Genomic DNA, 23,564 nt, shown 5'->3' with positions numbered 1-23,564 from the left:
CAATAAAAATATCGGTATCGGTACTCGGTATCGGCAAGTACCAAAAATAAAAGTATCGTATCGGGCGAGTACTGGAAAAAGTGGTATCGGTGCATCCCTACTGGTGACCTTTCCACTCAAAGCTAAGGCCATCTGCAAACAGAACACGTCTGTGACCTTCTCCAAGTGGCGCAGAGAAGCGGACACCCTTTAAAGCCAAGCTCATCTTCAGCACTACATCTCCCCACAATCATGTCTTATGAGCACAACATCCATCTCTGCGGCTCAAAGACAGACCCGTTCTTCATGCACCAGAGACAGAAAAGGCACAGAAACATGCTCCTCATGCAGCTTGTGTTTTTCATCAAGCGGATGGTGATGATGGGTTGATTTGTTATCTGCAGAGAATCAGCCTTGGAAAATAACAATTCAAGCTAAAACCTTGGCAGTATGCTGTGCAGCACTGAATAAACACACGAGCTGCAAATACACAGAACACAAACATAACAACATAATAAATGCTCCAACAACCCAACCGCTGGGTCAAAACACAAAACAACCCAACCGCTGGGTCAAAACAACCCAATAGCTGGGTTTGTCCCTTTTTAACCTAGAGTGTATATTTATAATTTATTCCATTTGACTGTATTTTGCTTCTAACAAAGAAATTTCCGATGTCCAATCGCTCTGATGAAAAATTAAAAAGAAAGAAAGACTTTCGCTCATATACTTTGTTTGTGCTTACTTTCTGATGCATTCACTAAAACTCACTGCCACTCCCAGACTGTTCTGTTCAGTCCAAACAATTCAGTAATAAAGTCTGGTTTCTCTAAGGGTTCTCCAGAATGAGTTACAACAGCCATATTAACTTATTTTATGGTTCTTCTTTGAACCATGATGTCAGATTTTGTCACCAGCACTAGTTTACAATCCACTGAAGACTTACTGGACTACTCATTAAAGTGACTAAAATACTCATAAAAACACCAACAGTCATCAGCGTCTTAATTCAACAGAACTTTACAGTTCATTTCACAACAATAGAAACATGTTCGGTCCTGCTAAATTAAGCATTAATTTTACTGATGGATGGCAGTCATAAAATAAGTCACTGACAATTTTACTGTCGTTTCCAGCAGTGCCTCACACAGATTTCAACACATCACAGAGACATTCATTTGAGATGTGACTTATTTCATACTTTAATTTTAGAGCAAGGCTCTTCAAACATCCGCTCTTCACAAGACAGAGCGCCATATGATTCCCTTAGCCAGCATTTCACAGGCAAAGTGGACAAGGAGGTTCTGAGATAACAGATTTCTACACACTCAATCTCACTTGCTACGCTTAGATCTGCAGCCAAATCCATCTGATGGATCTCTCCTGTTATGATCAAAGCTGGGTCATTCAACTTAACCAAAGGTCCCTGGCTAAAAAATTGGATTCTGGTGAAAGAAACACATAAATAAGGAAGAAAGCCTAAATATTAAACGCCATGATTATTTACTGAGTAAGCTACTATTTTGCAGAGATTTGGAGCCAAATTACAGAGGGTAAAGATGACATTAAAAAGATGACAGCATCATTTTTACACAAAGACTGACATGTCTGTAAGTAGAGATCAGTTGACTTTATCATTTTTTGTTGCATTATATGCCAAAGGTGACAGTTCAAATATGGGAAAAAGCACTTTACACATTTTCCCCAAATGTTGCATGCCTGCAACTCTTAAAGGGGTCATATGATGCGATTTCAATTTTTCCTTTCTCTTTGGAGTGTTACAAGCTCTTGGTGCATAAAGAAGATCTGTAAAGTTGCAAAGACTAAAGTCTCAAATCCAAAGAGCCGCATAAACACATTTCATTACACCAAATACACAAAATAATGTTCTTTTTAGCAACATCATATGACCCCTTTAAGTATCAAATATATCTTAATGTCCTTTTAGATTTTAGTTCTTAACAAACCTTTCTTTTGATATCTTCATTTTAAAGGCTCTATATGATTCCGTTGATTTGACACGGAATGACCCGGCTTTAAAATGTTTGTGAACAGGAAGTCGCTGCCTGAAAACACAAGGCTCCTGGAAGCTGAGGGATCAGAGCTCCAGTTTGCATCAGAGAACATGATAAACATGCTCATACAATTTGTGGATTTGTAGCTGCACTTTTGCTAATAAACAGAAACTCTAACTGATATAGCATTTAGCCTGAAATGGAAGTGGAAGCTGGTAAAATGGTCAATATTTCAATAGCTCAAACAGCAGAGGAGCACTGGGGTCCAGCTCGCCTGCAAGAAAATGTTGTGCATTTTGAAGTTAAAAGCATCTGGAGTAGGGCTACACAATATGCGGTGCATATTTTTAATTGCTGGCAACCTGGCAAAAAAAATCTTGATGTTTTGAAACACATACATTTCAGTAATTTTACAGTAAAATAAAATAATTTTTATAATTATTTTTATTTTACAGCACTTATTTTAGTATTTAAATTTAGTATTATTACAATATATTTCTTATTTTGTTTAATATTTTTTATTTCGTAATGATAACTATAATTATTTTAGAGTCATTAATTTGTTCAAGAACAGTGAGAATTTGGTCTATGAAAACTGGTGGAAAGGTGGAAAGATACCAATGTTGAAAAATTATTTATATATATATATATATACCTGGCCAAAATATATATATATAGTGTGTGTGTGTGTGTGTGTGTGTGTGTGTGTGTGTGTGTGTGTCTGTGTGTGTAAGAACAGCGTTTATTTAAATTAGAAATTTATTAAAACTAAAAATATACACTAACAAATAACAAATTAATATATATATATATTTATTTTTTACAATTTTTTTGAGCAAAGTGCAAAACAAATTGACATGTATTACTTAAATTACCATTCATTTAAACATTCAGGGGGTGTTTTAAGTAAATATTATAGTAAATAAGTTAGCACTAAACTATAAAAACTGGGTTTCAGCCTAACATAATAAATGAAATACTATCACCTACATCAAAACAACAGAGCAACTGAAATCACACACAGAGCATGAGGTAAAGGCCAAATACACTGAACTGCTTGCACATGAGCAAGACATTCTTATTATGATCAAGCTATGGCTAGCCTGCAATTTACACTCAAACGGACAACTTAATACACATAATAACGAGCCACTGGACCACTTCACATAACAGCCGCTATATAATCACCCTGACACCAATTCTCATTTCATAATTTACAAATACAGAATAAATGTGTGCAATCCACGCGTGGAAACTACTGAAGAACCCTCCACTCACCTCTGTTGACACGCGTGCTGTTATTGAGGCGACTGCTGATGTGCCTGATCACTGTAAACACAACACATCTCGTAGAATATATTTATTTAGAGCGCATTATGTGTACTGTAGTACCTTAGGATATTTTAGATATAGAATACTTCATTAATTAAACTTGAAAATCAGCTTTACTTCTGTATTTGAACAGAAAAGCGAGTGTATGTGTTCAGGCGCGCCTCTTGTAGCTGTTCTGGGTCCTTGCGTTGAACTGCCAGCAGTTTCCATCATGGCGGCGTCCAGCAGAGAGCGTGTACTGTCACTCTACAGACTGCTTCTGAAGGAAAGCAAGAAGTTCCCCTCTTATAATTACAGGTAATTACACCAATGTTCATTTATTTATCTGCAGCACAAGCGCGTGCCATTTTTGCATTATTCCCCGTGATATAGTCTCTAAGATGCAGATATGTTCATCTCAATATTTGTGATATTTCTGTTGAAGCAGCAAATGAAAACTGCTTCGTATTTTATTGATACATTTTTAGGATTCTTCTTTAATGAATGGAAAGTTTAAAACAAGCAACATTTATTTGAAGAAAAAAAAAATCTTAACATTAAATGTATTTACTGTCACTTTAAAAAAAATGTAAAGTCTTCTTGCTTAATAAAAGTATTAATTCATTTGTTACCAAACTTTTGCTTTGCATTGCATGATTTTCCCAAAAATATGAGAGAGCACAGCGGTTTTCACCACTGATAATAAGAAATGTTTCTTGAGCAGCAATATATATTCCAATATAAAACACTATTTTAAATTTGACTATATATATATATATATATGTATATGTATATTAGGGATGTGCATCTCATGACTGAGGCCGATACGATACGCATCTCGATGCATAGCCAACGATACGATACATTAAAGATACATATGAAGCAGCTACCGATGCAGTGCGATTCGATTCGATTCGATGCGATGCAATGGAGAAAATATGATCACTTTTAATGCCTCAAGGCCTGTTTCATAAAACAAGTTAACCAAATAAGCCAAGCTTATTTCAGTTAGTCTGACTCATTGTCAAATGATTTGGTTCCATAAAGCAAACTTAACATAGATCAACTTCAGTCACCGTGGCAACTTATGCTGGGAAACTAACCTGGTCTAAAGCAGGTTAACTATCAGACTAAGCGCGCGCTTGAGAAACAGTTTAGAGAGGAGAAATCAAACTACATATAAAATATTGGTCACAGATTATTGGTCACTTTCCAAATAATAAAAGTACAGCGCATCCACTAGTAATTATATATAAATGAATTGGTTTTTACCGATGCAAATATGTTAGAAACGATAGAAACGATAAAATATAAATGACAGCTTGTAGCCGATGCACACTTTTTAAACCGATGCATCGCTAACTTTTTATGCCGATGCACCGAGCGAATCGGGGAATCTTCCCATCCCTAATATATATATATTGGCACTGTGCAAAAAATTGAATGCGATTTTCATGCACATCTTGTCAGTAAAGGCGGTTCTGTGATTAGTAGCTAGTAAATCTCCAGCACAACCCTATGTGAAACAGTATGCATTAGGGCTGCACGATAAATCGAAATGGAATCGAGATCGCGATTCGACAGACTTTCACTCTCTGACAGCAGATGGCGCTAAACTGCAGAAATAATAATAATAATAATAATTCATTTAAATGCACCCGTTACCCTGTAAACAAAGCAGCTGCACTACTTTCTGTTTCTGAATAGTGTTTAAATGGTTTAAACAGCCATTCCGATTTGTGTGTTTGCTATGATGTTCATCACAGCGCCAAATACTTAAATATTTATACTTAATAGGCTATTTATTTTCAAACTTGCTTTATTGCATTTAAATGTTCAGTTATTTTTGTTATTAGAAAAAAAGTTATTAAACCTGTTATACTGTATTATGACAGCACTTTTTTAAACTAAATTTCAATATCGTGACAATACCGTATACCGTGATAAAAGCATTAGCAATTAATCGCAACATGGAAATTTGATATCGGCATATCCCTAATTCAGTGTTATCTAAAATTAAAAAATGTGTTGGTTTGTTTGTTTGCTTGCTTCCTTGCTTGCATTTTGGACCTAAGTTTGTTTAAAAATGTTTTAAAGATTGTAAAACCACATGCATAATGATTGAAATCAACACAAAATCTCTCATAGTGTGCTCTCTTATATGCTTATATGCCACATATTCCACGTGTACAAAAAAAAAAAATGCATTCTGTGCACAGTATGCATGACTGTACTATACTGCAGAAATAGAATGAGTTTGATAGAGTGCCATATGAAACATCCCCTGCTTCTCACTTCAACTCTTAATATGGGAAAGTCAAGCCATAATATAATTCCAAGTTATTGTTTGGAAATTCTATCATCATGAGGCCTTTATATTACAAATAGCTATAAAAGGCTTAAAGTGTTCACAGAATAAAAAGCTAACAGCCAACGGATAATACTCTCCCACCCACTCAGTTTCCATAGAGCTTTGAGTCTCCAGTGTAATTCTTCCTCTAAACTGCCAGTGTTCATATGTTAACAGTTTTAGAGCTCCTACTTTTGTAATCCTTTTGATTTGTCTGCATACAAATATTAATATTAATACAAATCATGAATGCCTCATTGAAGAAACATAATCAGAATGGATTTGTGTAAATCTCTCACAAAACTATTCTTGAATAAATTCATATAGATTTTAAAGCCACAAGGGGCCTCATTTACAAAGAACAAATTTCTTAGTAAGTTGATATTTGAGAAAATTGTAGCGCTCCAAACAGGAAAAAAATAATTATTTTTACTGCAGGTGCGTAGAGCCAATGGGAAACTTGAAAATGAACAAGAGAGTGGCTAAACACACACTTATCCACTCAAGACTGGAAAAGTCTACAAAAACATCCTTTTTATTTTATAAAATAAAAAATATGTTTTTGTAGACTTTTCCAGTCTTGAGTGGATCAGTGTGCGGTTAGCCACTCTCTTGTTCACTTTTAGTAAATTGATATGCCATAACAATTATTAGACAATATTTTTGGTTCTTTTTGTATATACTGTATATTGCCCGATATTGGATGTGTAATTGTGTATGTTGTTCATTCCCCTTATTTTAACATTTAAGTGACCTTTGCTGTAATCAGATGTGAATAGTTCAACCAAAAATGTAAATTTGCTGAAAATGTACTCACCCTTAGGCAGTGGCGGAGCCAGATAGATGTCCAGGGTGGCACTGGACACCCCTGACATCTGATTGGCCACCCCAAAATATAATATGCTACTATTTCATTTTCTTTGTTTAATCAAACTGAAAGAAGCATTTATTTTAGCCTTGAACTCATCGCGCTTCATCTCGTCCGGTGGAGCTTCCAGCCTCTGCTAACTCTCACGCCACATGTTCATTTTCTTATGGCGTGAAAAACATCTCAGAGCAAAGAGCACACAGACAACACGCTGATAGACAAGACAGAGCAGGTTACTTTTGATAATAGGACACAAAGTCTCTTCTCTTAGTTTTATTAAGAATTGCAAACGATAAATACAGTTTTGGAGCTCTTTAGTGGCGTGACGGCTCACTTTGCTTCAGTTCGAGCGAAGCAGGAGTGCATTCTAATTAGCGTGAAATAAACATGAATGAACATCCGAGGGTGTGTTGAAAGATACACTACAACTTTCAAAATGATCAGTGTCTCATGTAATCACTCAATGAATGTTTCAACCGTGGAAAGACAGCAGCATGAAAACACTGTCACATAACCTCAGAAAATCCATTCAGTGTCCATAAACTAGTGAGAAAAATGTACACTAGAGAGGAGAGTTTAGCAAAAATTAAATTTTTTATATTTTTACTCATAACTGGTGGACTGGAGTGGTGTGAATTACGGATTATTGTGATGTTTTTATCAGCTGTTTGGACTCTCATTCTGACGGCACCCATTCACTGCAGAGGATCCATTGATGAGCAAGTGATGCAATGCTACATTTCTCTAAATCTGTTCTGATGAAGAAACAAATGACAATTAACGGTCACAGTTTACACAGAAATCCGTTCTGCTTGTTCATTAATGAGGCCCATTGTTTTCAGTGTAATTCTGTCTGGTTTAGCGAGAAACCCAATGTGCACATTGTTTTCTAACTGTGTAATGAAAGTCTGTTAAATTATTCAAGGCATAACAACCTGTTTTTTTTGTTGTTGTTTTTTTTACATGCTGATGGTAACTCAGATTTGCCATTTTTGAGATATGCAGTGTAATACTCCTTCAAATGGGATTTTTTTTTTAGGTTGTGGTTTGAGCCCCATGTGTATGTGATGTGAAATTCTCAAATTTACGCAGGAGGAAAGAAGTTGAAACAGCATGTGGAGAGAGAGAGATGCAGGGAGGGAGAAGAGTGAATGAAATGCAGGACAACTCAGAGCGAATGCGAGATGATTGAAAGCCGGAAACAAATTCAGTCAGTGAGAGCGAATGATTGAGAAGGGAGGATAAAAGAGATGTTGATTTTGACGGAAGGTAAGAAAAATATCACATCTGCCAAGAAGGAAGATTCACAACACGCACCCAGAGAGAAAGAGAGACTCTTTTTGAGGAGAGGACGGTACACACTGCAGATTTAACAAGACGGCTGCAAGTGTAGACTGCAGAAAGTAGGGCAGCTCTTATGTAAAGCATCTTCCCGTTAAATATAACCCTCCCCCGTGGTCCTCCGGCTCGACGTTAGTGCAGAGCCAATGACGGCATATTTGTGCTCAGTCTTATTCATAAAGCTACAAGAAATAAACCATTAAAAGCCACAGATAAATAAGCCATCAGGGATCAGCTCAGATTTGCGTGTGAAATCTCACAGATCTTCTTGAAAGTCCTCGCCTGCCAATCCGCTTTACTTCTTCGTGTCAGTGAGGTGTCCGTGTGACACCTGTTTGAAATGGAGGGCTATTTTCTGTTCTGTTTGTGTTCATTTATTCATAGCTGGCTGCTCATTTGACATGCTGCGTTTACCGTGACTGCATTTGTTCTGCATGTTCAGATTCAGTATCTATGAAAAATGCTACTCTGGCTGTAAAAATGATTGATTTCTTGTTTCTATGTATATGGCTAAAGTGCCAACAAATCATTTTGTGATCATATGCTTAAGCTTTCATTTTGATTCCACCCAAATATTCTTTCCAGAACGGCGTTTGCTGGCATCTTCACAGGTTGTGGGCAGGTGATATGTTTGCTGAAAGTTAAGCGTGTCCTCCTGTTTCAGTTGATAATGGGCTGCCACTAGTCTCTGTTGAGTCTCAGTGCAGCATCTCTGTAAGTTCCAGCCGTAATTTTGAGGTTTCAGTATTAATGCTGAGCTTCAGTAGCATCTCTGTGGGTTTGATCTCCGAGAGAAACTCTCTTCATCTCCACCACAAGCTCTGACATCACAGCCTGCATGCAGCGCTTCAGACTCGTCTCTCCTCTTCTCGTCTCATCTCATATTGTCTCGTCTCTTTTCTTCTCTTCTAGTCTCTTCTTTTACGTTTTATCTTCTCACATTGCTCCTTCACATCTCAAATCTGATTTTTCTCTCATTTCACCTCATTTCTTTGCTTGTCTCACATTTTCTCTCCTCTTCTCTTTTTTGTTTCTTATCTTGTCTCACCATCTCTTCTCTACTCGTCTCATCTTTTTTAGATCCTTTTTCACACCTTGCTTGTCTCATCTTTTGTTTCTACTGTCTTCTGGCCTAGTCTCATGTATTCTTTTCTTGTCTCATCTCATCTCTTCACATCTTGTCTCTCACTGGTTTCTCTTTCTCACCTCATCATTTCTTGTGTCTTCTTTTTTCTCTTCTTCTAATCTATCTCCAATTGCTTTATCTGCTGTCTGTGTTTGGTTTCTCTTCCTGTCCTGTACGTCTGAAATTCATTTCAGGGGCAGGAAGCATCTTTAGCTAATAAAACGGGGCCTGTGTATTTACAGCTGAAGGTGTCATTAAATATTAAGCCATTATAATTGGTTTCACTTCACAGAACCATGAAACAAGTTGTTTTATCTTCTTTTAGATGCCTGTTATTACTCCTGTTTTGTGTTGGTGAGGTGAATTAATTGTGTGTTTAACTACCCATGGGTGACGCTATGCTAATTGTCGCCTACAGAACAAGAGTTTGATGTCGTAAGATCTTAAGCGAGAGTTCCTGTTCATCTCCCTAAATATAATTTTCTCAGCTGTCCATGTGTTAATCACGCTTCGACCCACTACATTGAATCGGACGCCACGTTATGCTTTTGTTTAAGGTCAGCTTAAGCATATCCGACAATATGACGCATTCTCTTCAAAACACAAGCGTTTGCTTGTTGCTCTGTCACGAGCATCATGGCTCATATTTAAGTCTGGATGCTTGGCAGAGAGGATGAGTGTCTCTCTGAGGATTCGATATGCGTGCCGCTCGATGAATCAGCCATTCCTACGCTGGTGACAAAGACCAACTGCTTAATTGTCCGATGGCCCCAACCAGAGTTCAGCACAGATCTACAGATCTACGCTCTCTGTTTTCCTCTTGACAAATGCTTTGTCTTGTTGATGACCTTAAAGCCAGATGGCTGAAAATACTGAAAATATCGATCAGCTGTTGCCTCAACGATATGATGCGAGTTGTTTATTATTAACTGGGTCTCTGACGTAATGAGAAGTGATGTAAACTGAAGAATTTGACGAGCTAAAATGGTGTACTTAATATTGAAATACACATAGCCCTGTATTCTATTGTAAAGTTGATCTAAGATTTGCTTTCCATACAAAAGAGTGTCAGAAGGTTTATTTTTGAAGGCCTCTGATCATTTCAGTCTCTTATTTTGGTCAAAATGTACGGCATCATGCGTTGCTGCAAGCTCTTAAAATGAATCCAAGATGGCAGACAGAGTTGAGAGAAATCTCAAATGTAAATGTTTAATTCACTTCTGAAATGTATTGATTGAAAATGTTCAGTCTAATAAAAATGAACTATTTTAGCCAATATCTGCATGTTTTATGCTTGTTAAGAGTATCAAGCTGTTAGCTTAGCAAGATGCTAACATTAGACTCTTTATTGAAATCAACAATCAAATCAAGTTTCCGTGCAATTTTAGTGAAAACACCAATTATATTGGACCCAGTACAACCCATGAACTCAAAAGAAGTGGTCGTTTCAATGTAGAAATCTTAAAGCTACAGTAGAAAACCAGACAAACAGCCTTTTTTCCTCTTAAGAAAATGGTCATGTGAGTGTAAATATTAATTGTTTTGGTATAAGAAACCTTGACTAACATTACAAGTGGACTTCACTGAAGAAAACAATATATGCTCATTGGAGAAATGTTTCTACAAAATGATGTTACGTTACCTCTTGCGTGTTTCACAACATTTGAACAGTCTGTTCAGTTTTATCCGAAACATATGTATGTGAATCGGGCAATGTTTTATTATGTTGAGTGTTGTACGTATTGTGGCAGTTCAGAAATTAAATGTCTGGAGCTAAAATGTTAATGCTAAAGACTTTAAAAGACTAAAGCTCTTTTATAACAACTAATGTTTCACAAAACTTGTACCTGAGCACTTCACATTGCAAGTGTAATGCTGTACCGGGTGCGCGAACAAGCAAGTTTACTAAATCAGAAAAGCCATGCATATGGAGCTGAGTAAGTGATGCAAACATCAAAGTTTATTAGTTTACAAATCATGCACTATGGTAAGTGTTTTAAGGTCATACCATAATATTGTGAGAGGAACCATGCAAAAATAAATCTTTATTAATCTGCCTCGTAATTGTAATCTGTGTGGAAAAGGAATAAATATTAGTATTTTATTGCCACTTTTGTTCATTTCAGCTGGAAACTGAGGGGATTGTATGTATAGGTGTGTGTAGGTTTTGCCAAAATGTAGGTAGAGGGATGCTTTTTCACATGACTGAACAAAGAAAAATGTGTTATATCCAGAAAGTGTATGATTTTGATGATCTTTTATTTGTACATACATATTTTACTTGTGTTGTTTATGGCTTTAACCTTAGATTTGTCACACTTAATACACACGAGCTGTTGAAAAATCACATGATGTGTGCTTCAAAGCCGGCTGCTCAATTTTGACTCCTTTGAAGTGTATGTCACTGTGGTATTTCTAAAGATGACTCGCTCTTTATCTAGCAACTGCCCCTTTTCCTTCTCAAGACGCAATTTTGCATCTGTCATCTGTTGTTTTTTAGTGTATGATCTAAGATCGTTCAGCTCTCACATAAGTGTGCTCTCACCCGTTCTGTCTGTCTCTTTCTCTATGGGTTTCTCTCATTATTTGCAGATTTTCTTTCATTCTTTCTCCCTTGCTTTTTTTCCCTCCTCCTCTCCCCTCATCCCATGAAATGGTGGGAAGCTTGGATTTGGCTGTCAGAGCGGAGTTGCCTTGTCTTGGTTGAGGTGGTTCTTTGGGTGCCAGGCGATACTTTGATCTTTGCGTGGCACTGGGGCCTCCGTATGCCCCACACTGCTCGTTTTTCGAGATGAAAAGCCGGGAGATTCACACCCCAGAAGTGCAGGCGTGCAAAGCTACCTTACAGCTTAGTAACTAGCTGTCTAATGACTGCTCCATTATTACCATGTGGCACGCACAGCACTGGCACTAATGAACTCTGTCATTCAGAAGAAATGTGACTGAGTTTGTCTTCGCTTTTCCCAACACACTGTCAGCGTGTTCCTCGTCTCCTTGATGCGGTGTGACAAGCTCACCTCATCCTTGTCAGTCAGATCTCCATTTCTTAATGTGCTTTGAGTTTTCTCATTGAGAACAGCATAAACAGAGGGGCAGCAATCTACCCACGCCATGACTGATAAAAGACACTTGACTTCTGTGCTTTTAGTGCCTTGGTTTATAAACCTTGCAGGGGTCTTGTGATCTTTAGACTACTGAAGTAAAATCTATGTTTATGTCCAAACTGCTTATATTCAAAACAGAGTATCAGATGTATCTGCTGGGCAAAATTTCATGTTCATCTGAGAGTTTCAAGGCCATAACTATTGGGAGGGACCAATTTTTTATTATTATATTTTTTTTATAAAGTATAAAAAATAGAATGATGAAGGAAATTCTGGGTCTAATTGTAATCATTTTGAACTATTTGCAAATAATATTTTAAACCGTATATTATACGTTCATACATTAACTCTTATTTGTGCCCAGTATGTCAAAAAGGCAAAACGTCTCATGCCTCCTCACAATAAATTAGGAATTGCATGAATCTCATAAATTATGCCATATTTTCAACTCAAAATGGCAAAATTTAAAAAAAAAAAGTTGAGTAGTTTACATCACTGGATATTACTGTTGGTTGTTTTAAATTTCTGTTGTAAAACAGTTATCAAATATTATGTTTTGCTATTTCCATCTTCAGCGTTAAAACTGGCACTTCGCTCTACATTTGTCTTTTGCAAACCCCCACCCACCTAATTTGATTTGATTCAATCAAACTCAGTAAAAATGACTGATTTTGTGGCAGTAACTTCCAGAATTTTGTGGAAAATGTGCAATGATGTGCCTCTATCTACATTTCTGCAAAACTAAAAAAAACGCTCTGGTTACTAACATAACCTTGGGTCCCTGAGATAAAGGAACGTTTAACATGCTTATGGGGAAACTCATGGTTACTCCGATACTGAAGCCTGATTTGTTCACTTTCGTGTAACTGCAAGAAAAAATGGTGCTTCAGCCCACCAAAAGGGGAGGAGCCGACTGCTATATATGTCAGCTCAGAATGCCATTTGTTGGAATCTTTCGACTGTCAGTGACAGCCATCGACTCACGTGCAGTCTTATAACACGGCAGCTTACACAACGCTCGTTCCCTTATCGCAGGGACTCAAGGTTACGTTAGTAACCAGAGCATTCCCTATCGAACGGTCTCTCCCGCTGCATTTAACGCACTTATAAAGAACACATCCAATAGCGCCATGCTATAAACAAGTGTGTAATTAAGCCGCTCTGCGAGCCCAGCCCATAATGAGGGCTCCAAAAAAGGATGTGCTAATTATGAGACCCAAGCCACCCTTCTGGGGACTACATAGCAGAACCCTTTCCACTCACAGAGGGGATAAGGTGAATTAAGTAGACAAAATCCATGCCTGGAGGACAGGGATGTCTAAGTTGTAAAACCTAGTAAAGGTTGATGGCGACGACCAGCCGGTGGCCACATAGATATCACCCATAGAAATCCCACTAAACCACTCCCAAGAGGAGGTCATGCCTCTGGTGGCGTGAGCCCTCACCCTGGTAGGACACTGTAAGCCCTCTGAGGCATAAGCCAGGGATATAGCATCAACTATCCAGTGAGATAGTCTCTGCTTCGTAACCAACAGCCCTATAGAGCAGCCTCCGAAGCATACAAAGAGCTGCTCTGAGTGCCAAAACAGGCCAGAGAGCTCAACATACACTCTAAGAGCCTGAATTGGGCAGAATGGATTGGGACCCTGCTCATCCTCTGAATTAGGAAGAGTGAGAAGGATAATGGCCTGTGCTCTGAACGGGGTTGAGAGCACCTTAGGCACAGAGCTGTGTCTTGGTTTGAGGATGACTTTTAAGTCGTTAGGCCCAAACTCAAGGCATGAAGCACTGATTGACCCGTAGGGCCCTGAGGACTATAGACAAGTCCCAGGTCGGCACAGTTTGAGGACAAGGCGGATTCAGTCTCCGAGCTCCCCTCAGAAACTAACGACAAGTTCGTTTTTGCCGACTGACCTGGCCAGCCATGACAGCATGATTCGCCGCGTGGCTGCCACAAATATTTTGAGCGTGGAAGGGGTGCTCCCCTTATAACATGGGCTTGCCAATTGCCTGCGCAATGGCCTTTGTAGCATGCAGAGCCAGGTCAGTCGCTGTGCGCAGCTCTTTAAAGGCATCAGGTCTTGAGCCGGACTTGTCCATATTGCAGAGAATCTTGGCCTGAAACTCTTGTAGTACTGCCATCGTGTGAAGCACAGAGCCAGCCTGGCCAGCCGCTGAATAAGCTCTATTTGCTATAGTGCTGCTGGGCCTCATATGTATGCGCTGCATGGGCTTTTACCCCCAGGGCTGATGGAGGGCACAAATGCGCAGTGACTGCCTCTTCGAGAGAGGGGAGCTTGCCATATCCTCTTTCTTCAGAGCCGTCAACAGTGGTGAGAGCAACAGAAGTGGAGGAGTTAACACATGCCGAATAGGGGGCATGCCACGTCCTGGTGAGTTTGCTGTGAACTTCCGGGAAGAAAGGGGCAGCCTTGGTGAGAATGCGGATCAGTTCGCTGTCTACACTGGGCCAATAGAAATCCCACTACTACTGGGCCATGTTGGTTGAGATGAAGGGAGGGTGTCAGGATCTTCGCCGGAAAACACCCTCTTCTCTGTGTCAGAAGCTGTCAATGACATAGAGTCATCAGCGACAACTTCCTCCTCAGGCAGAAATCAAGCCCCTCGCTGCCAACAAGGGGCACTGATCCTCACGTGTGGCGAATCAAGGCATTGCGAGGAGAGTGAAGCATGCGTGCCTTGCGCCTGTGTGAGTTCACTCAAGCCTGATTGAACCCCCGCTGCTCCGCTGTTTCCTCCTCCAAGGCTCCTGGAGAGCAGGTAGAGCAGGCTAGGGAGGACTGCCTTTGTGAAAGAAGGCAATCCGGGAGCGAAGCAGGGCGAGACTCATGCTCTCACAGTGAGATCATTCAATCCAGGTGAGCACAGCCTCAGCGTGGGTGCTGCCCAGGCAAGCGACGCACTCACCGTGCCCATCTGTGCCATGCAGGGGTTGCCTGCATGAGCCACACTTGCAGTGCGACATTTGCAACAACGTTTAAGTGTAATTTGCTCTTTTTAATCTGGATGGCCACAGGGGAAGCCTTGCTCTGTGATCTTCCACTGCCAGGGGCTCTTCTACGGCTTCTTGCTTTGGCTTCTTTCTTCAGATTCCAGCGAGGAGATGATCTTCGAGAAAAATTCTGACATATTTGTTTGTGCAGTTCGTGTTTCCCCATAAGCATGTTAAACACAACTGGAGAGGCCGTTCTATAGGGAACGTACCTATACGAATTGCTGCAGTTTCCAGTTGAAATGAACACTAGAGGCAGTAAAACTCAGAAAACTTTTATTCCTTTTCATACAAAGTGTGATTTACAGGGCCACAGATTTGATTTAGAAAGCCTAATTTTCACACAATTCCTTGCACAATATTATGTTATGATTTAAAAAAAAATTTAACATGCTGCAACATTTGAAAACTGATACTCTTGATCATTAGCGTCACATATCCAGCTTCATATGTGTATGGGTTTTCTTACTCCGTAATTTGCTCTGTAGCACATGTGATACGGCGTTGCACTTGTGAGGTGAAGCACTCCGGTAAGAATCCCATGAAACTATGGTTCGACAAAACAGCTCAAACCCGCGTAGAAGGAAGATAAAATAGCACGGTTGCATCAGCGAATGCATTTTTATATCGCTTCTGCATTCATTAACACTATCGGGTAAGTTTAGGATTGGGTTTGGTGTAAGGTGGATGTTATTTTCCAACGCTCCACGGACATTTGATTTCTGAACCACCGCATTACATGCCTGATGCAACGCAGCAATACATACCTACCAACATAATAAAAACATGTCACGGTCACGTAGTGAATGTGCGTTTTAGCACCACTCACTGGACAATTCACTTTGAAATTGCCGTGAAACGTGCAGTAAGGTACAGAAACGTCACCACAAGCATGTATTTCCACATATTTGAGCATAGGTTGGATATTTTATTATTTTTGTTGTTGGTATTAAAAATAAGAACAAAGAAGCACAGTCAGGGCATGAGCACCACATTGAGCTCTTTTTGACGTCTTATTACACTTAATAACCCTTTTTAACGTCAAGCTAGTTCCATGCTTTATTTTCTCATTAATGCATGTGTCTATATCAGACTAACATGGCAATAACTAAGTAACTTCAAACTTGTTGTGATTATTTTGCAGTTAAAGGCAAAATATGTAAGATTTTTAATTCAAGTATCCAAAAACCACAAGAACAGTGTTATATATTTTGCTGACTTGTGTACTTACATTATCCCAAATGTTTCGAAGAATGTTTAACTCCAGAGAAATAAGCAATTTTAACTAGTGACACGGATCGTGTCCATAGTGTCATTGTGTCGCCTGCCAATGACGTCATAACCCCTCGATTTCTGGTTTTGTTTTGTAGAAAACATGGAAACACCAAAGACGCTTTAATATGTTGTGCGTTTTAATAGACCGGTGACGACCGCACAGAGTAGCATTATAACAGAACTTTCAAATGTATCTAGTATGATAAAACAGCGCTGTTTTCTTTTCCCACATACGCACGACCGGAAGCAGTGGAAGCGGTTGACTGTGGCATAATAAAAGCTCCGCTGCTTTCGAGTCGTGTGTCACGCTCGTTCAGCAGCTTCGTTTCGCTTCAACGGCTTTCAGCCTCACCCTGCTTCATTCTACTACGTTAATAAATCATTAGCTCATCCATGAACATGATTTCTGCCCGAGTCCCGTCGGATTGCATCGGCTGTGAGGATGAAGACGACAACTCCCATGATTCCACACTCAGTCACGGCGTCATCAAACTACGCCTTTGCCTCTTTGTTTATTTTGAATACGCGCCCTCTAGCGGCGAAAATTACATATTGTGCCTTTAAATGCCAAATTATGCAGGATCACAAAATTGTCATTTTTTGATTTTGTGTTATGTTCAAAGATGGCTGAATCACAAAAAAAAAATAAAAACTTGAGGGACTGACTTGTGACAATAGAGAATGGACCTGTGTTTACTTTTTTGCCCGTTTGACTCCCTGGTGATCTAGCATTGTGGCAGTCACTTTTGCATGAACCAGCAAATGTAAAGCATCAAGTGACTTGTTTTGATCTCTCGCTTCTGTAGGACGTACGCTCTACGAAGGGTACGAGATGCCTTCAGGGAGAACCGGACAGTGGAAGATCCGGAAGTTGTGAAGGAGCTGCTGAACAGGGCCCGGGACAGTTTGGCCCTCATCCAACGACAGGTACTGGTCCAAAAAATAGATGTTGTGACCTGTGGATTCTGTAGAGTATGTTGAGAAATAAGAAGAGCTGGTTGGCAACCCAGAACAACATTTTGTACACAGTTCCTTTTTTTTCCCTTGCTGTGCAAAATCTATTTTTGTTGTTCCACCACCAATACATATATAAATATAAAATACAATTATATTACATAAAATAAAATATTGAAATATGTATGTAGTTGAAGGGTAATATTATTATTACTATTTTATTATTCTCCCATTTTAATATTATTTTTGTACTACACATTTTGAAAAGTGAAAAGTTAAACCGCATGATCAATGTCACAAATTTGCTTAGTGAGCTAGAAATGGTGCCAACAATTATTTACTTTATTTTGTCATAACATTTATTTATTTACTTACTTGCTTCTAGTATTTTATTTACTCTTCTGCTCCCCGAGGCTGCATTTATTAGATAAAAAATATGGTAAAAACTGTAATATTGTAAAATATTAAAAAGTTTGACTCTTTATATAATAAATAAATATAACTATTTCCTATGTGAATATATATTAAAATGTACTTTATTCCTTTGTTGTGAAGCTAAATTTTCAGCATCATTACTTCAGTCTTCAGTGTCACATGATCCTTCAGAAATTATTTTAATATTAATCTCCACTGAGAAAAATAATGCATTGCCTCTGTGGTCTTCCGTACTGGCGTGAACTAATGTTGCATATTTCCGCACTTAGTTTCATGCTGAAAAACATTGCCCATTCATTTATGTCTGATTTAAGAATTAAATCAATTTATTTTTTGATCTACGTCAGACATGCAGACCGGAAGTTACTCACAAGAGAAACCTATTTGCACAATATGGTAAGAGTAAATGGAATGTGGTGCGCTGAACGTGTTCCAAGAAATCCAATCTATCAAAGGCCTATGGATTATCATGCTGTTTAATTTAAAAGCTGTTAAAAGAACAGCCACCTTCATCAAACTTCATTCTCTCTCTGCTGGTGAACCTAATGAAGGAGTGGTGGGCTTCGTCTTGTCTTCCTGTTCCTGTATAATTCACTGTATCCTCCTGAGGGCTGGAGGAAGTTGTCTTCTGTCTGTCGCAGCTCCAGATGCATAAATATGAACACCTGCTCGGCTCCCACCTATCCGCTGGCATGTCCTGTGCAGCACTAATGACCGCTGATGCCTCGCTGTCCTGCACTTTGTTTCCATAATTCCACTCCAATTCAGGGCAGATCCCTGGGGAACATGATTCTTATGATTTTGACATTTTGTCTGATTTTTTTTTCTTCTAAGTTAGTATCAGGGCCTCAAATTAACACTTACTAAGTGCAAAATGTAAGTGAAAATCTGCATTGGTAAATATTTAAAATTAGTTTTTTCTTACCGGTTGGCTAGTAATTTTTTGTATGAATTCTAACATTGCCTGAGAATCTGATATGGTTTAGCTTGATTATCGAATTGCAAAGACATTGTGAATTACATAAATATGTAATCTGATGTGTTAGGATCTTTTCACGTGAGCCGCTCATGATAACAGTGTTTTAGTTTCTTGTTTGCAGTAAATGCGAACCATATCTGGAAGTGCTGTGATTTTGAGTCGATTTAAAATGCATCTGTTGCCAATAAAAGAGAAGCGTATCCAAATTTTCAGCAAAATAAAAGCCCTATGGTTTTAACATTTGAAAGCAAAGAAAAAAAATGCACACACACACACACAATATTATGAATTACAGTTTAGTAGTATTAGTGATATTTGTTTTATGTTTTATATTTGATATTTGTTTAATTAATTCAATTAAATAATAATAATAGAAATAATAATATTAATATTTTATTATTATTGATGTTGTTGTTGTTATATATTATTATTATTATTTAATATTAAGTCCTTTACAGTTCAATCAATCAGTCAGTAAATCAACAATCAATCAACATTTATTTATATAGCACATTTAAAACAACACAAGTTGACCAAAGTGTTTTAAACGTCTAAAATTACTCAAATTGACACACAACACAATATACATCACTGTTCATTGCCCCAACACCTAGGGTAGAGTAGAGGTGTTTTTTCAGCATAGATTTAAAACAGTCTTTGAGTCACAGGATCTATGCAAAGTGAGAGTATTCCAGAGACGTGGGGCTGCCACAAAGAACGCTCGATCTCCTTTGGTTTTAACCGTGATTTGGGAACATGTAAAAGCAAACTCTGAGATGATCTTAGAGGTGTAGCAACGCATTGACGCTGTAACAGGCATGATATGTACTCCGGAGCAAGGCCATGCAAACCTTTAAAAACCTGGATAAAAACATTGTATTGGACTTAAAATCAAAAATCAACAGGAAACCAGTGCAAAGAAGCCAGCACCAGAGAAATGCTGGACCATTTCCTTGTGCCTGTCAACAGTCTAGCTGTAGCATTTTGCTCTAGCTTCAACCGTGAGAGCAGGTTCTTAGACAACCCCAAATATAATGAGTTGCAATAATCCAATCTGCATGAAATAAAAACATGAATCACAGTTATTAATTAAAAGACAAAATTATCTTCAATTTGGCAATGATCTGCAATTAATTCAGTAGTTCAGTAGTATTATGGCTATATTAATTTGGTTAATTTTATAATTGTATTAAATAATAATTATTATTATTGTTATTATTAATTAAAACTATTATGAAATACTTTAAATATCAATAGTAATATCGTGATATTTACTTTTTATAATTTGATTTATTATTATTAATAATAATAATAATAATAATTAGATGTTTCCCCCCATTTGTTGTGCCTTTTTTTAATTAATGAAATAATGCGCACACACAGTTTCATGATGTTACCGGTCAGTTGTTTTCCCTTGACCTAGTTTTCCTTGCTTGTCTTGATTATGTCATTCTGTTCACCTGTGTATCGTTAATCATCTCGTTTGCTCCTTTGTTTTGCCTGTGTATTTATGCCCTCAGTTTCTGTCTGGTCTTGTTCCTGGATTGTTTTGAGTTTAGTGTGTTTGGTTGTAATTCTCCTGGTGATTCTCCTGTCCTTTGTGTTTGAAGTTGGAATTAAAAGACTATTATTGTTTTCTCTGTCGTTGTGTGCGTTCCTACAGCCTCTACCGTTACTCATGACTGTCAAGAAACATTTATGGCCAGTAAAGTCAGCTGCTATCAGTTATAAGTATATATATTTATTTTTTATTGAAATAATAAAATGTACAGATATATATTTGGAGCAACACAAAAGAGGGTTTAAGAAGAATAGGAGGCACTGGGATAATTCATCTCTTGTCTCATACCAAAGGAGTTGAGCTGTTCTTTGAAACCGAATCAAAGTACAGCCTTAGAGATCAGTCCATTATGCTGTCTGCATTAAGAGCTTCTGTCACCCTGACACTCTCAGCATGGGAATCAATTAACCTAAACTTCCTAGGGAGTTAAAACACCATCTTCAATGAGAGTTAGAGAGTCAGGCTCAGAAGAGCAGCTTCACACTCTTTTGAGATTCAAGGGCCAAAACATACTCTACACAAGTGCATGAATGTCGATGCTTTCAGCAATGCAAGCTTGATTTCAGGCTTTTCTGCATTTACTGTTTGAAGAGAAACTGGTTGAGCAATTTAGCTAAAGTTAGTTCATCTTTAGTTGATATAATACCATTTCAGGTTTTGGCAGGTGTTTAAAAGGTAACTCTATCACCCCTTGATTACTAAGGTTTGTTACTGCCATAGTGTTTGAAGAACACATGTGTGGTCTAAATGTTAGAGACCATAAAAACATGGGATTTTTTTTAAACCTGTAAATTAACGGAGTACTTAAAAAAGAAATTGTAGGAATTATTTATGATGCTACAATGTTCCTTGTGAATATGGCCAGTGCCATTGCAGATTATTTTTGTGTGTCTGAAAACATATATATATATATATATATATATATATATATACACTTGATACTTTGATAACAACAATAAAGAAATAAAGATAATTAGTCAATAATAATAATATTGCTGGGGTTGTTAATAAAATATTAATTATAACAGAAGCAAAAAAATAATAATATTTTGATTTAACTTAAAGTAATAAAAAATTTGTTATAATAATAATTGTGTTTTTTTCCTATTGTTGTTATCAGTTATTATATTTATGCAGATTTGTTCTTGAGTTTTACGAGGAGTTAACAAAAGTTAAAAAAATATATATATAGTGGTGGCAACAAAATTGTGAGATGTAAATTTAGAATTCAGAGAGAAAAGGCAGAATTTCAAGACATTAACTCAGAATTGTTAACTTAGAATTAGGGATGTAACGATTCACTCAACTCAAACATGAGCAGTTTTTAATCTAAATTAGATTGTATAATTTTGAAATTTGAAGCAAAAACAGAATGGTCTGACTTCAGTTTTATGAAACTATGCATAAAAATATCTGCATGAAACTGAGCTGAATGAGATGCAGATGCACTCTCTGCTAGCAGGTGGCGCTTAAACCGTTTCCTGGTTTCCGCTGTAAACAAAGCAGCGCTGCACTTATGAACTTTAATATGCATTATACAGAGGAAAGATGAAAAGAAAAAATACCATCTACACTTTTCTAAAGACAGTAAATTCCCCTCAGACATACATTCATATAAACTCCTACACCTAAATGAATCGCAATTTGTTTAGCATCTCAACCGATTTGAATCGTCACATATTTGAATCGATTTTCAACCGGCTCACGGTTAATCGTTACATCCTTACTTAGAATTGCAAGAAAGAATTACAAGTTTATATGTCAAAATTCTTAATTTATATAACACAATTTTGAGTTTGACTTTTTTCTCTGCATTGTGTTAAAAATAAAATCTGAATTGTGAGATGAAAATTCACAATTGCCTTTTTATTCTTTTATTCTGTGTCAGAAATGTGCTTCCATAATTTCCACTAGTGTGTCAGGCGTTCACAGATGCGTTTGCGTACTACTGTGGAGTGAGTTTGTGGTGTCATGGTGAGTGGCTGTGGTGTTTTGTGTGTTTGTTGTAGTGTTTGTGGAGGTGTCTTCAGCATGTCTCTGCCGGTGACACTCTAACCAGCGCAGCAGTCATCATGCGCTCTGTTGACTCACACACATCACAGCATACGGGCTGCTGGAGGAAGCCAGACCCACGCCTCTCTCTGTTTCACGCACATACTGTACGCATAACGTCCCGTTGTGTGTCGTGACACCGCCAGCATGCGTCCCGCCCTCTGCTCACTCCCACAGCCCAGACTGGAGCACACTTATGTGTTCAGCTCTTCTCTAAGAGTGTGGATCTCCTCCAATCCGTGAGTCACTGCTGCCCATCTACTCCTGCTCAGATGTTCTTTTCTGACACTCACTGTTTGCTGTGCTCTCTCAATAGCTCTGTTCTTTTTATAGATGGCATACTTTGATCTTAAGTGGTTTGTCCTATAAGACCGTAAGGACCAATCCGGTTTCCATGAGTTTTTTATGCTAATGTCTCTTTATTAGAGGAAATGTTATGGTAAAGTCATGTTGTGCAGTATTAATGCTATCTGTAGACACCAAAGCTGAACTATAAGGATATTTTCTGCCGTGGTTCCAACATAGTTCAGATTTCTACTGGCTGAACACTATACAGTGGGTAGAGAAAAGAATCACCCCACTTTAAAGGGGTCATATGATGTTGCTAAAAATAAGATTATTTTGTGTATTTGGTGTAATGAAATGTGTTTATGCGGTTTAAGGTTAAAAAAACACACTATTTTCCACATACTGTACATTATTGTTTCTCCTCTATGCCCCGACTTTCTGAAACGCGTTGATTTTTACAAAGCTCATCGGTCTGAAAAGCGAGGTGTGCTCTGATTGGCCAGCTATCCAGTGCGTTGTGATTGGCCGAATACCTCAAGCGTGTGACAGAAATGTTATGCCCCTACCATACTGTGATGCACAGTACATACATACATGTCCCGGCACGATGAGACAAAACCAATAAAACCCATTATAAACTAGGTATTTGTTGCATCCAGTGGGGACATAATTATGGATTTTAATGACTTATACTGTCTTTTATACGGTTTTAAAATAAAACCATGTCTGCATTTGTGATCGGAGAAATGACAAACAACAAGCGCTACTCTACACTGCTCAAAACTCACATTTGAATCATCAGTAGCAAATCCTTTCAATAAAAAAAAACTTACTTACAGTCTGTGAGTCAGAACAGCCGGCATTGTAGTCTACTCTACCAGGATCAGGAAACAGTCCTCCATAAAATGCGCTG

General features: G+C 38.1%; 2 protein-coding genes across 2 annotated transcripts in view; one reads left to right on the top strand and one right to left on the bottom strand.

The window, feature by feature from the left end:
* fars2 (phenylalanyl-tRNA synthetase 2, mitochondrial) overlaps positions 1-3,331 on the bottom strand; it is a 144,101-nt gene extending 140,770 nt beyond the window's left edge. Inside the window, exon 1 of the mRNA XM_016491935.1 lies at positions 3,273-3,331. The gene's annotated coding sequence lies outside the window, so the exon portion shown is untranslated. The remainder of the gene's footprint in view (positions 1-3,272) is intronic.
* A 45-nt stretch (positions 3,332-3,376) lies between these two features.
* Positions 3,377-23,564, top strand: part of LOC107692762 (LYR motif-containing protein 4B-like) — a 61,479-nt gene continuing 41,291 nt past the window's right edge. Inside the window, exons 1-2 of the mRNA XM_016491936.1 lie at positions 3,377-3,623; positions 17,189-17,309. Coding sequence (XP_016347422.1) covers positions 3,472-3,623; positions 17,189-17,309 — 273 coding nt within the window. The 5' untranslated portion in view covers positions 3,377-3,471. The remainder of the gene's footprint in view (positions 3,624-17,188; positions 17,310-23,564) is intronic.

Source organism: Sinocyclocheilus anshuiensis, unplaced genomic scaffold, assembly GCF_001515605.1.
Source record: "Sinocyclocheilus anshuiensis isolate Anshui unplaced genomic scaffold, SAMN03320099.WGS_v1.1 scaffold762, whole genome shotgun sequence".
Taxonomy (NCBI): Eukaryota; Metazoa; Chordata; class Actinopteri; order Cypriniformes; family Cyprinidae; genus Sinocyclocheilus; species Sinocyclocheilus anshuiensis.
Note: the sequence above shows the minus strand (reverse complement) of the source record. Positions and strands in the feature narration are given on the sequence as shown.